Source organism: Anomaloglossus baeobatrachus, chromosome 5 (assembly GCF_048569485.1).
Source record: "Anomaloglossus baeobatrachus isolate aAnoBae1 chromosome 5, aAnoBae1.hap1, whole genome shotgun sequence".
NCBI lineage: Eukaryota > Metazoa > Chordata > Amphibia > Anura > Aromobatidae > Anomaloglossus > Anomaloglossus baeobatrachus.
The window spans coordinates 19,600,519-19,616,317 of NC_134357.1; the positions used below are offsets into that span (position 1 = coordinate 19,600,519).

Consider the following 15,799-nt stretch of genomic DNA (forward strand, 5'->3'; position numbering starts at 1 on the left):
GTGTCCAGGACACAGTGAGTCCTGATCGTGGGCACATACCCTTATAAACAATAACTGTAAACAGAAAAAATATCTACAATACTGAATTATATTCTTAATGCAAACTTTGTAGTATTTCTTGTATTTCTTTTAAATTTGAATATTTTAAACTACAAAATTCGATTTTAGAGCAGATCTGACCCCTACATCTGCACTATGTAAAAGCTGCACATCACAAAACAGGTCTACTCTGTTAGATAAAATATCTTTAATAATAATATTGTGCTTCTGGTTAATAGAAGTAATTAGAGAATACTGTGATTTATTGTTCTGCTTGTCTGCTGAAATTATGAGATGCCGCTTTCACACTGCGTTCTGATCTCCGGTCAGTGGTCCCTTAGGGGCTTCGGTCTGAACACCCCGCAGAACGAGTTTTGAACATATGCACTGACGGTACCATTTACTATGTTGGGGCAGACGGAGTCACCGTGTGCTCTGTCATGCACCATTTTCGGAAGTAAACATTTTCTGGAGAAGGACACCAAGACTAAAAAGACTCTGGCCCCCATGCACACACAAACGCACATAAACAGATACGTACACATGATACAGGCATAAGTACATATTTGAAGACAAACACACTAAAATACATATAAACAGACAAATCTATATACACAGTCATATACACTGACATACATAGATATATACATCATACATACAGACACATTATAGGTAAAAATATGGGGAAGTCGGCAGCAGCCGCACTCATCTCCGCCGCTTGTCTCTGTCCAGCTCCTCCTGGGTATATGATGGACATCACTTTAACAGACCTAGCTACGCACAATGCATACTGACATTGCTGTATCTGTATCACAAGGGAGGCTGGGGCCTATATATTATATATATTATATATCTCAGGAAGGGCTGGTGGTTACATTATACACATTACAGGAGGGGCTGGGGCTACAGTATATACATCACAGGAGGAGTTGGTGGCTACAGTATATACATCACAGGAGGTGCTGGGGGCTACGGAATATACATCACAGGAGGAGCTGGGGCTACGGTATTTACATCACAGGTAGGGGCTGGGGGCTACGGTATATACATCACAGGTAGGGGCTGGGGGCTACAGTATATACATCACAGGTAGGGGCTGGGGGCTACAGTATATACATCACAGGTAGGGGCTGGGGGCTACGGAATATATATCACAGGTAGAGGCTGGGGGCTACGGAATATACATCACAGGAGGGGCTGGGGGTTCAGTATATACATCACAGGAGGGGCTGGGGGCTACGGAATATACATCACAGGAGGGGCTGGGGGCTACAGTATATACATCACAGGTAGGAGCTGGGGGCTACGGAATATACATCACAGGAGGGGCTGGGGGTTCAGTATATACATCACAGGAGGGGCTGGGGGCTACAGTATATATATCACAGGAGGAGTTGGGGGCTACAGTATATACATCACAGGAGGAGCTGGGGGCTACAGTATATACATCACAGGAGGAGCTGGGGGCTACAGTATATACATCACAGGAGGGGCTAGGGGATACGGTATATACATCACAGGAGGGGCTAGGGGGTTCAGTATATACATCACAGGAGGGGCTGGGGGCTACAGTATATACATCACAGGAGGGGCTGGGAGCTACAGTATATACATCACAGGAGGGGCTAGGGGATACGGTATATACATCACAGGAGGGGCTAGGGGGTTCAGTATATACATCACAGGAGGGGCTGGGGGCTACAGTATATACATCACAGGAGGGGCTGGGAGCTACAGTATATACATCACAGGAGGGGCTAGGGGTTACAATATATAAATCACAGGAGGGGCTGGGGGCTCAGTACATACATCACAGGAGGGGCTGGGGTTATAGTATATACATCACATGAGGGTCTTGGGGCATAGACAGTACTTGAGGGGGCATACTTATTAGGCCTGTTTCACACATCAGTGATTCTGGTACGTATGTACTAGTTATACGTACCAGAATCACTGACATACGCAGACACGTTATAATCAATGGGTCTGCGCACACATCAGTGATTTTTCACTGACCATGTCTCCGTATGGCGTATTGTTTTCTGACATCACTGATGTCCCACAGACCACACTATGGTGTGATCCGTGAAACACGTCCCAGAAAAACACGGACATTGAAAATAAAAAGCTTTTCCAAATCACCCGTCTCCAGCGCTGCTGTGTTTGGCAGCTGCTCTCTGCTTCTTCCTGGCCGACGCATTATGGCATGCATATTCATTTATGCAGCCACAGCCGACCCGGAAGTAGCTGCAGAGGTGAGAGAGTCTGGTGGCGGGGGTCCCCATACAAATCTGGTGGAGGGGCGGGGGACATACAGATCTGGTGGGGGTCTGGGGGCATACAGATCTGCTGGGGGGGTCTGGGGGCATACAGGTCTGGTGAGGGGGACTGGGGACATACAGATCTGGTGAGGGGGCTGGGGGCATACAGATCTGGTGAGGGGGGGGGATGGGGGCATACAGATCTGGTGAGGGGGTGATGGGGGCATACAGATCTGGTGAGGGGGGTCTGGGGGCATACAGATCTGGTGTGGGGGGTCTGGGGGCATACAGATCTGGTGAGGGGGGACTGGGGGCATACAGATCTGGTGAGGGGGGCTGGGGGCATACAGATCTGGTGAGGGGGGCTGGGGGCATACAGATCTGGTGAGGGGGGCTTGGGGCATACAGATCTGGTGAGGGGGCTGGGGGCATACAGATCTGGGGAGGGGGGGGCTGGGGGCATACAGATCTGGGGAGGGGGGGGCTGGGGGCATACAGATCTGGTGAGGGGGGGGCTGGGGGCATACAGATCTGGTGAGGGGGGGCATACAGATCTGGTGAGGGGGGGCTGGGGGCATACACATCTGGTGGGGGGGCTGGGGGCATACAGATCTGGTGAGGGGGCTGGGGGCACACAGATCTGGTGGGGGCAGACATATCTGGAGAGGGGGGCTGGAGGCATACAGTTCTAGTGAGGGGGGCTGGAAGCATACAGTTCTCGTGAGGGGGGCTGGAGGCATACAGATCTGGTGGAGGGGGCTGGGAGCATACAGTTCTGGTGGGGCCGGCTGGAGGCATACAGTTCTGGTGGGGGCGGCTGGAGGCATACAGTTCTGGTGGGGGCGGCTGGAGGCATACAGTTCTGGTGGGGGCGGCTGGAGGCATACAGTTCTGGTGGGGGCGGCTGGAGGCATACAGTTCTGGTGAGGGGGGCTGGAGGCATACAGCTCTGGTGAGGGGGGCTGGAGGCATACAGCTCTGGTGAGGGGGGCTGGAGGCATACAGCTCTGGTGAGGGGGGGTGGCTGGAGGCATATAGCTGTGGTGAGGAGTGGGCTGGGTGCATACAGCTCTGGGTAGGGGGGGATAGGGGGGGGGGGGGCACGTACAGCACTGGACTCGGTGACGTTCCTTGGTGCTGTGGCTCTTCTTTCCCTCCAGTCTCTTCATCTGTGGACAGGAGCTCAGCATGTCGCGTGGTATCTCCGCCCACAGATGAACTTCCATACACAAGCAGCCCAGCAGTGAGCAGTGCACGCTGGGCTGCAGGTGCAGGGTTTAAAGCGCCGGCAGCCAGGGAAGTGCGGCTGCCTCATAACATAGCGGCAGCACAGAGTCAGAGCAGTTGAAGTAGCCCTCGGTTCTGCTCACCTGGATAGGAGGGAGAGAAAGCGAAATGGGGAGAGAGTGGGTGGGCGGAGCCACAGGACACATAGATCACGGCCGGGATACCGGCTCAAAACCAGGAGAGTCCTGCAGTATCCGGGACGGTTGGGAGGTATGCATATGGTAGTATCCTCACCTTGGAGGGATGTGCACAAAGCCAGAGATGGAGTGACTCAGCTGCAGCTTGCCCCAAATGATGGTACGGTGCAGGAACCACCATGTATCAGAAAAATAGTTGAAAAATTAAAAGAAAAAAAGGGGGATGACATAACCGCTGCTGCGTGTAACAGACAGGCAGGTAACACGTACATAAGAATTTATGAGATAAATACAGGGCTACACGTTTCAGCATCAGACAGATTCTTCCTCAGGTCAGGTATATACTGTATAAATACTTATATCACCCCATTTTTATTTGAATTCTTTTCACACAATGTTCCTCTCATCGTCACTGCTTCCATCTGAATCAAACATCTGCTAAGAGGTAAAACAGGAGAAGTGCGGCCGAGTGTCTTCTCTTAGGGTACTTTCACACATCCGGTTTGAGCCGTGCGGCTGTGAAACCTATGCAACGGATGCGGTGAAAACACCGCATCCTTTGCATAAGTTTTTACATGCGGCCGGTCCGTTTTTTTCCGGTTGCGGCATGCTACTGAGCATGCGCAGTGGAAGAAACTGCATGCGGCGGCCGGATGCGTTTTTTTCCGCATCGCGCCGCATCCGGCGTCCATAGGCATGCATTGAAAAATGCGCCGCAGCGCGATGCGTTTTTTTTTGCTGGAGCAAAAAACGTTGCAGGCAACGTTCCATCCGGCCGCGGCATCGGCTAAATCTGCCGCATGCGGCAAAAACCGGACCGAACGCAAACCCATGCAGCACAATACGGCACTAATGTAAGTCTATGCAAAAAAACCCGCAACCGGCGGCAAGAAAAACGGTTGCGGTTTTTCTGCAGAACGCCGTATTGTGCCGCAGAGCAAAAACCGGAGGTGTGAAAGCAGCCGTCCATACTCAGCTTACCTGAGAAGAGAAATATTAAAAGAGAAAAGAATAAACCTGCGCTGACGACCCCGGAATATTGACTGACCGCACCAGAAATAATGCTAGGATGGGACCCCCCGGGAAGGGTCCGCATGTGTGTGTGGAGGGGGTGACAACCAGCCCTGCAGTGCAGCACACGCTGAGCCTCCTGGACATGTGACCCCTGACTCCTCCCACACATGTGACTGATCACATGATGGTGACATCACGGCAGGTCCTGTAAGCACAGAGCAGCGTATTCTCCAGTGTGCGGCTCTGCAGGTGGCGGAGGTGAGTGCAGATTCCCCGTCCAGGGACTGTTTATCTCTTCACAGCTATTTCCTATAACCCGGCGTTTATTTATGTTTATTTGTTTTTTATTGTTGTTTTCCAAGAGCCGGAACTTTATTACTCTTCTGTGGGTGTCGCAGTATGAGAGCGGGGGTTAGTTTTGTTGCGGGGCTTGTGTTATTGATTGGCGCCATTTTTAAGTGCAGATAACTTTTATTTTGAGGAGAAATTAGAAAAAAACGCTCAATAATTCCATTGTTCTTTTTGTTGAACCCTGTCATCCCGATTTATCCTGTTAATGTAAAGGTGCGGCCATATTGGGGCTGTTATACTGATGGAATAGACACCGGTTGTGCTGAAATCTGCCGCCTGGTTGTCGTTTGATTCGTTCTAGAGGTTTTGGTGCAGTATCCTTTTCCTGCAATGTGGCGGGGCTGTGGGTAGAGTCTTCAGCTCTGCCGCGGCCTCTCCACATTTGTACAAGCCAATTTTTTTTTTTAAATTTTTCACCCATTGTAAGGGCGGAGCTTACACACATTCGTCTCTGGGCAGTCTTCAGCAAAATGGCACTGCGGAGAGTGCATGCACACAGTCAAATCGGACGGTCTTCATAGAAATGGCGCCACAAGTGGAGAAAGTGCACAGTGACATCCAACCGTCTTTAACAAAATAGCATCATGGGCGGTGTATATGCACAGTGACCTTCAACGGTATTCAGCAGAATGGCGCTGCTGGAGGTGAATGTGCAGATTGAGTTCTTAGTTCGTCATTGAGCCAAAGTCTTAAGGCCCCGTCACACACAGAGATAAATCTTTGGCAGATCTGTGGTTGCAGTGAAATCATGCACATATTGTTCCATTTGTACACAGCCACAAACCTGGCACTGATTGTCCACAATTTCACTGCAACCACAGATCTGCCGCAGATTTATCTCTGTGTGTGACAGGGCCTTTAAGGCTACTTTACACACTGCGACATCGCTAGCGATCTCGTTAGCGATGTGAAATTCTAGATCGCAAGTGCGATCTTTCGAGATCGCACATGCGTAAAATGACCTATGTGCGATCTTGAAAGATCGCACTTGCGATCTAGAATTTCACATCGCTAACGAGATCGCTAGCGATGTCGCAGTGTGTAAAGTAGCCTTTAATCTGCACATGCGCCACCTGCAACGCCATTTTGCTAAAAACTGAATAAATGCGTGCAAATGCTGCCCTTCCTGTGGGTGGTGCAAAATTTAAAAAAAAGAGTCTTGTACAAATGTCGAGATTCCGCAGCAGAACCAAAGACTCTTCCCAAGGTCCTGACCCACAGTCCCGCGCCAATGCACAAAAAGGATGTTGTACTAAAACGTCTATCATTTAAAGGAGTTGTCGACGTAAACTCAAACATTTTTTGTAAGCTAATCTGTGCTGTATTGTCATCTTAAACACCCCTACATATTGTTCCTCTTGAATTATCCCTTTATTCTCTGCAGCTCTTTGTTTACCTGCAGGTCAACCAAACATGACATTTTCCTATTCCAAACCTCACCGTCAGAGCTGGCACCGCTCGGCCTCACTGTCCAGACCTGCCTTCTACCCGTCCTCTGCACACTCATTGGTTGTCAGTATAATGCCCAGCACTGACCTCTCATCACTTCAACAATGGAAATAACAGCCCCACATAGGGCTCTGTAGGCCCCACCACATAGGGCTCTGCAGGCCCCACCACATAGGGCTCTGCAGGCCCCTTACACATCAGACACCCCCACACGTCGCTCTGCAGCCCCCCCCCACCGTTTAGGGAATACATATTTACCTCTCCCCGGTCCCCGCCGCTGCTCCTCATTCTCCTGCTGTTTGTGCTCTGACGATATCAGCATATCAGCACAGTAGTGACGTCACCGCTGTGCTGAACTGTCAGAGCAGACAGCGGGACAGTGATGAGAAGAAGCGCAGCGCTTCCACTCTTCAGTGCTGTGAAGTGTATCGGCATCTGTGATGCCGATACATTTGAAGTGCAATCCTGAGCAAGGGACCCGGTGCTAGCGGTGATACCACGGGCAACCACCGCCAGGCTCCTCCCCCATAGCTCATGGGACCCACAGCAGTGGCGGGGGAGAGTAGAAATGTGGGGAGGGTGCAGGGAAATGGGGCAGGGACTCCAGCGCCATGTACCTGCCCAGCAGGACTGCTACATGTTGTCAGCTGTGATGCCCGTCTACAAGGCGAGCATAAGCTTCTGCCCCTGTCGACGTGACATCACAGAAAGCAGTAAAATCCTAGCAGGAGCGGTCACATGACTGCTCTGAGATGGGGGAGAGGGGCTGACGGCAGGGCAGGTAGGTAGTTACTATCTACTTTCCTGCCCCAATGTAGCCCAATAGTGCAATAAATAACATTTAGCAAAATAAGTAGGATAAACCCTTTTAATTAAACAAGAACCAAGCTGCAAATTTCTCCACAACAGGTATCTATGAAATCAGTATAACAACCCTAATATGGCCTTTAGTTTAATATGTTAAAGCACCACTCCAGCATTTTTTTTATTTTATTTTTTTTGTAACTCTGTAGCGGCACTTTAAATGTAAGTCTCCTACCCCAGGTCATGTACTCACCTTCTGTATTGACCTCTTATAGATGACAATCCAGTCACGCGGCACCATCTTGTGCCTGTAACTTCTGACTATTCAGAAGTTACGTCTAGTGATTGGCTCTTCCTCCCCCCCGATGATCGGGAGTCCCGCCCGATCGTTTTGTAAAGATCGGGATCGAGATAACGCGAACTTGCATCTGATCACCGAACTCTGGCTTTACAGTTATGGGATGGGGGGGTGCTGTAAAATAAAGAATATAGTTAATAATAAACATTCTCATTATACTTTCAGGTCCCGTGACACGTCCTGCAGACTCTGTCTCCCGGCTGCTTCTGCTTTCGCGTCCGATCATTGCTGTGCCGCCCGGTAACCAGCACTGCCTAAAGGACCTTCGATGACTTCATAGCCATGTGACCAGTCTGGTGTGAATGTTATACAGACATTGGCTTACAGACTGGTCACATGACTATGACGTCATCGAAGGTCCTGTTAACTGAACTTTGACTGTCACTGTGAGTGTCTCGCATCGCATCACCCTTTACGGCTCCACAATCTTCTGACAGGAGCAGTCTGGTGCATGTATTTCCATGCAGCTGAGGCGCTCCTGTCCGGACAACGTCAGGCCATATCGGCTGATACCGATGTAAGACACAAGTGGAATCATCCCCTCACTGTCAACCTGTTTCTCGCTCTGTACAGAGCGATGAAGCAGAGCTGACATGGCTCTCCCTGTGGACTACGTCAGACTAAGGATTTTTTTTTTATAATAAAGATGGGAGTCTCCAAATGTTTTTTTTTTTTTTTTGTTTGTTTTACTGTTTACTAGAAATTCACGATGGCCATGTCTAATTTGGCGTGACACCATGAATTTCGGGCTTAGTACCATCTGAGAATACAAAGCTGGTAATAACCCTTTTATTACCCAGTATGCCACCGCCAGCAGGGCCGTTGGACGAGCCGGGTAAAGCGCCTGGAAATGGCGCTAAGAAACAATGCGTCATTTCCAGGGGCCGCTGTGGGCTGCAGAGAATCCCAGCTGCCTGGTTTTACCTGGCTGGCAATCAAAAAAACGTCGGGAACCCAACTTTTTTTTTATTATTATTTAAAAAAAATAAATAAAAATTTAATGGGCTTCCCTGTATTTTAATTACCAGCCTAGTTGAAGCCAGGCAGATGGGGGTGGCAGCCCGTAGCCGTCCGCTTATCTGAGCTGAGAATCAAAAATACTGCGGAGCGCTACGTCATTTTTTTTTTTTAATAATTTATTTTTATACAACTATATACAGTGCTGGCCAAAAGTATTGGCACCCCTGCAATTCTGTCAGATAATACTCAGTTTCTTTTTGAAAATGATTGCAATCACAAATTCTTTGGTATTATTATCTTCATTTATTTTGCTTGCAATGATAAAACACAAAAGAGAAGGAAACAAAAATCAAATCATTGATCATTTCACACAAAGCTCCACAAATGGGCCAGACAAAAGTATTGGCACCTTTTTAAGGCTGCTTTACATGTTACGATTCTGCATACGATATCGTATGCGATCGTAACCGCCCCCATCGTATGTGCGGCACGTTCAATTTTGTTGAATGTGCCGCACAAACAATTAACCACCGTCACACGTACTTACCCGTCCATACGACCTCGATGTGGGCGGCAAACGTCCACTTCCTGGAGTGGGAGGGACGTTCGGCGTCACATCGACGTCACGCGGAAGCCGGACGATAGAAGCGGAGATGAGCGGGACGTAAACATTCCGCCTACCTCCTTCCTTCCGCATTGCTGGCCGGGAGCCGCTGGACGCAGGTAAGATCTGTTCATCGTTTCCGGGGTGTCACACACAGCGATGTGCGCTACCCCGGGTACGATGAACAATCTGACGTTCAATTCATGAGGAATGAACGACGTGTATGCGATAAACGTTTTACCGTTCATTCGCAATCGCATGTAGCTGTCACATGCTGCAATGTACCTTACGATGCCGGATGTTCGTCATGACGTGACCCCGCCGACACATCGTAAGAGATATTGTAGTGTATAAAGCGGGCTTTAGCCTAATACTTGATTGCACAACCTTTAGCTAAAATAACTGCGAACAACCGCTTCTGGTGACCATCAATGAGTTTCTTACAATGCTCTGCTGGAATTTTAGACCATTCTTCTTTGGCAAACTGCTCCAGGTCCCTGAGATTTGAAGGGGCCTTCTCCAAACTGCCATTGTGAGATCTCTCCACAGGTGTTCTATGGGATTCAGGTCTGGACTCATTGCTGGCCACTTTAGTAGTCTCCAGTGCTTTCTCTCAAACCATTTTTAGTGCTTTTTGAAGTGTGTTTTGGGTCATTGTCCTGCTGGAAGACCCATGACCTCTGAGGGAGACCCAGCTTTCTCACACTGGGCCCTGCATTATGCTGCAAAATTTGTTGATAGTCTTCAGACTTCATAATGCCATGCACACGGTCAAGCAGTCCAGTGCCAGAGGCAGCAAAGCAACCCCAAAACATCAGGGAACCTCGGCCATGTTTGACTGTAGGGACCGTGTTCTTTTCTTTGAATGCCTATTTTTTTTTCTTCCTGTAAACTCTATGTTGATGGCTGTTCCCAAAAAGCTCTACTTTTGTCTCATCTGACCAGAGAACATTCTTCCAAAACGTTTAAGGCTTTCTCAGGTGAGTTTTGGCAAACTCCAGCCTGGCTTTTTTATGTCTCTGGGTAAGAAGTGGGGTCTTCCTGTACCCTACCATACAGTCCCTTTTCATTCAGACGCTGACGGATAGTACGGGTTGTCACTGTTGTACCCTCGGACTGCAGGGCAGCTTGAACTTGTTTGGATGTTAGTTGAGGTTCTTTATCCACCATCCGCACAATCTTGCGTTGAAATCGTTCGTCAATTTTTCTTTTCCTTCCATATCTAGGGAGGTTAGCCACAGTGCCATGGGCTTTAAACTTCTTGATGACACTGCGCACCATAGACACAGGCACTTTCAGGTCTTTGGAGATGGACTTGTAGCCTTGTGAGTGCTCATGCTTCCTCACAATTTGGATTCTCAAGTCCTCAGACAGTTCTTTGGACTTCTTTCTTTTCTCCATGCTCAATGTGGTACACACAAGGACACAGGGACAGCAATGTCAGCATCGTCACTCTGTAAAGACACAGTCTATACAAAGTGAGAAGCAGAGAGGGCATTGTCAGCTCTGCTACATCGCTCTCTACAAGCAAGAAACAGGCTGACAGTGAGGGTATGACTGCACTTGCGTCACATTGCATCACCCTGCAAAGCCTGACGCTCTCCGGACAAGAGTGCCTCAGCTGCATGGAAATATATGCCACTGACCAGCTCCTGTTGGGAAATTGTGTGCAATGATGCGATGCGACACTAGCACAGTGACAATTAAAGTTCAGTTAACAGGACATGTCCTTTTATGACATCATAGTCATGTGACCAGTCTGTAACCAACGAGGTAATACAACATTCACACCTGACTGGTCACATGGCCATGACATATCGGAAGGTCCTTTTTTAATTCGGCGGCACAGAATGATCAAGTAGAAGCGACCGGGAGACAGGGTCTCCAGGATGCGTCGCGGGACCTGTAAGTATAACGACAAAGTTTATTATAAACTATATTCTTTATTTTACAAACCCCCCCACCCCCACCCCCCCTCCTGCCCCATCCCATTACTGTAAAGCCCGAGATCGGTGATCAGATGCAAGATTGTGTTATCTCGATCCCGATCTTTACAAAATGATCGGGCGAGGCTCCCGATCCTGACTATCGGGGGGGATCGCCCATCACTAGTAATGACTGACAGCCCGCTCTTATGGACATTTCTCACACTGGTAACTCCCCTTTTCATTTACAATAAGCTCTGTAGGCAGGTTCTCAGGGAGATCTATGTCCGCCCCAGAGATCTTAACAGCTCATTTACATATTAGGAAAACTTTGATTTCTCTGGAGTAAGACATCGGATTCCAGAGATCAAGGTGTCATTTTATTCAACTTCCTATTATCTGTATGCCCGTGTATACAGCTTAGGGGGGTTGAACCTACTGACAGATTCCCCTCAACTATGATGTTTATGGCTTATCCTTTTGGTTAGCTCATCAATTTTATCCTTCCCGTGAACATCTGTTATCAGCAGACAGATGTAGACATGGAGCTGCACACCACAGTCCATAGTTTAGTGGCTGCTGCCAGTTACTGCAGACCCTCATCATGCTGCATTTTTAAAGGAAACCTGACACTGACATCCTCTTTTATCTGAACCTCTTTCTCCCGTCTCCAAAGTTTCTTGTGAGCTGCACCAAGTCTCTGGAATGCACTACCGAGGACAGTTCCATTATTCCCAGTATCTACAGTTTTAAATGTGCCCTAAAATGCATTTTTTTTTATTAGAAAAGTACCAATCAACTCCGTAATCTATCTATTGCCTGCTATCCCTTCCTAAATTTTCCTCAGAATCTGGTCCCTTGTATCATCTTTTTCCCACACATGCACTTTGTATCTGTATGGGTACACACAGTATTGTTACTAGAGGTCGATGGGCCCTGGTGCAAAAATTGGACCTGGCCCCCCACCTTATGTTGGTCAGATGACTTTATATATGTATACATTTAGCGTTCTAAATCCTATAAAGACATAAGAGCTTCTCCCCATTATGTAGTAATATCCCCCATCCTGGGCTTCTTCCTGGTATATATGTCCCTCGATCCTGGTATATATGTCCCCCATCCTAACCTATATCCTGGTGTGTGTGTATATATAACCTGTGTGTGTGTGTGTGTGTATGTATGTGTGTATATATATATATATATATCTATCCCCATCCTTGTAAAAATGTCTGCCATCCTGGTATATATGTCATCATTCTTGTATATATGTTGCAATACTGCCCCCCTCCTGGTATCTACTGTCCCCCTCCTGGGGCCCTCCTGGTGTATACTGTCCCTCTCCTTGGTATATATGCCCCCATCCTTGTAAATATGTCTCCGCTCTGTCTAAATCAAAAAACAACAACATTGTACTCACCCTTCCTGGCTCCCAAGTCGCGCAGCGTTCTCCTGTGTAGCCAGCATGCAGTGGCCGGCAGCTTTCATCAGTGTCGGTGCTATTTCAACACATGACGTCATTGCAATGCGCCGCCCTCAGTCACTGGGATGCAGATGAAAGCTACCGACTTCAGTTTGGCCGGCAGCATGTATCGCAGTACAGGGACCTGACCAGTCTCTGCACTGTGACTCATTTCAGTTGCATGTGCGGCCTCGGACGCATATCCAGCTCAAGCTGGGGAGACCTCACCCCCGGGCTCGGTCACGTTTGCGATCCCTGTGATTGCGATAGTTCCGCCCCTGGGTACAAATACTGGATGATGACCAGTTCATGCAGCGTTATTTGAATGCCCCAATTTATTGTAATGATGGCTAAACCATACATGACGAACACTTTTTGTACGTTTTGTGTTCCCACTGTTTCCTCTTAGGTCGTAAACTTGCAAAAAAAAGACCCTCAATCTTCTTGGTATGCGTTGAGTTGTGTTACTCTGTAATGTCCGATGGGAGCCGATGCGCGCGGACACCAGTGAGCGTTCTATTTAAATAGTGGCCATTAGAAACAAATGTTGGCTATTGACTACAGCAGTCATCTGCCACGTGTGGAAGGAGCTCACGTGAGTGTTCTGTCCCCACTTAGAGGCGATTGAAGGCAGGTAGTTGGGTAGAAGTGTGAGGAGTCTTAACTTCGTTTCCACTATGTGAGGCAGACATGACCAGAGCGCTCCAGGATGGATGGATTCAAATGTACACACACTGAGGTGAAGCAATGGTGGTTTATCTTTCCTCCATGAAAAAAATGTGCAGCTATACAGTGATGAAGTGACTGTAACTGTGGTAGTCTTGTGATAATTATTCTAGAGCTGCTACTGGTCGAAAACTTTGCTTTTCTGAAGCGCAAAGTAGAGATAGATGTGCTCCTCATGACGCACTGACTAAAAGTGAAACTAACTTGGAGGCAGGCTGTGAGGTCACATGTAGGGCTGAAAACACTCCCACAGGCTGGGCTAAAAAGAACCAGGGGAACAGAAGGGCCTGACCAGTAGATGGCAGCAAAGTGCAAGCATGAACATGTATAACAAAACCTAGGTAACAGTGGATATAACATTAAAGGTTTTAAAGAAAACCGGTAGGAACAGCACAGTGACTCCTTCCCAGGATGTGAATAACATGTTTTCCCTTATGTGCCCACGGGACTCTGTATCTGCGGATTTTTCTGCATCAAAATCCGCAGCTTTCCCCCGGAATCCGCACCTTTTCATAGGTGCGGATTTGATGTGGATTTTGATTTTTTATTAATTCAATTGAATAGGCAAAATCCGCACGAAAATCTGCAACAATAATTAACATGCTGCAGATTTTTCCGCACAAAAATCCGCACGATTTCCGCTGCGCAAAAATCCGCAGTGTGGGCACAGCATTTCCCAAATGCCATAGAAATGGCTGGGGAGTAGCTGTGCTGCAGATTTCTGGAAAATCCGCGGCTTTTCCACGAGAAATCCGCGGCAAAATCCGCGCATTTTCCGCAGCGTGGGCACATAGCCTTATACTTAGTAATTGTATTTATTCAATGGGATTTTGGATGATTTTACTTATCTTCTTTCCTTTCAGATTCCCACAAGCTAGGATCCTCTCAGTGAAGATCTTGATAACATAATTTTCCTGATTGACCCATCGAGGATGAATAAGGACAGAGACAAGATGGTGGAGAGGTTAATAAACCTCACCCTGGAGATCCTCTTCCGGATTACTGGAGAGGTGAGAGGTTCTGGTGACGTCACATTACATCATTATCTATGGTAATAAGAGATGGACATTCAGTGGTGCCTGAAAGTTTGTGAACCCTTCAGAATTTGCCATATCTCTGCATAAATTTGACCTAAAACTAAATTACACTTTCACACATGTTGTTCTGTCCCACGACTTGGGATTTATTTAATGTTTTCACTGCTGTATATTGCCTTTCTGTTGCTAGGCAGAAGCTTTCATTTTCCTTGTATTTTGTCCCTTCCTCCTCCCTGTAGCACTGTGATGTCATCATTCCCAGCCCGTCTTCTCCATGTAGTGTTTTGTACCAGCCATCTTACATATAACATGCTGTCTGACAAAATCACTCTTTTTACCTGCTGCATTTATCATCAGTACAAGATTTTCAGTTAAAGTATTCCTCTTTTCCTGGAGTCTTCTTGCAATGAGATTGTGGCTGAGTTAAACTATCAGAGAAATCAATATGAACGTGAGTACAGTCAATGCGAAATCCAGGTGTGTTCCGTCGCCATCACGTCTTACGTTTTTGTGAGTCAGAATACATCAAACAAGAGTCAAAAAATATTCCACTTCATTATTTTCTATGAGGACAATGATCCAGTATCACGTTTCTGTGAGTGATAAAAGCATGATACTACAGCCACCGTGTGTCACAGATGGGAGGAGAGTTTTATGCTCTAATGCAGCATTTTCTTTCTTTAGACATAATGTTTCTCATATACACTGTGTGCAGAATTATTAGGCAAGTTGTATTTTAGAGGATTTTTTTATTATTGATCAACAACTCTGTTCTCAATCAACCCAAAAGACTCATAAATATCAAAGCTTAATAATTTTGGCAGTTGGAGGTGTTTTTTAGATTTGGCTATCTTAGGAGGATTCTGTTTGTGCAGGTAACTATTACTGTGCAGAATTATTAGGCAACTTAATATAAACCAAATCTATTCTCATCTCACTTGTTTATTTTCACAAGGTAAACCAATATAACTGCACAAAATGTAGAAATAAACATTTCTGACATGCAAAAACAAAACCCCAAAACATTAGTGACCAATATAGCCACCTTTCTGTATGATGACACTCAACAGCCTACCATTTATAGATTGTCAGTTGCTTGATCTGTTTATGATCAACATTGTGTGCAGCAGCCACCACAGCCTCCAGTCACTGTTCCCAGAGGTGTACTGTTTTCCCTGCATGTAGATTTTACATTTTATGAGGGACCACAGGTTCTCTATGGGGTTCAGATCAGGTGAACAAGGGGGCCATGTCATTATTTTTTCATCTTTTAGACCTTTACTGGCCAGCCACGCTGTGGAGTAGTTGGATGCATGTAATGGAGCATTGTCCTGCATGAAAATCATGTTTTTGTTAAACGATACCGACTTCTTCCTGTACCACTGCTT

At 47.3% G+C, this 15,799-nt stretch overlaps 1 protein-coding gene across 1 annotated transcript in view; it reads left to right on the top strand.

Annotated features, from left to right (window-relative positions):
- The window catches only part of LOC142312570 (uncharacterized), a 184,696-nt gene that overhangs the window by 68,500 nt on the left and 100,397 nt on the right, over positions 1–15,799 (top strand). The window contains 1 exon segment of the mRNA XM_075351561.1: positions 14,253–14,384. Coding sequence (XP_075207676.1) covers positions 14,253–14,384 — 132 coding nt within the window.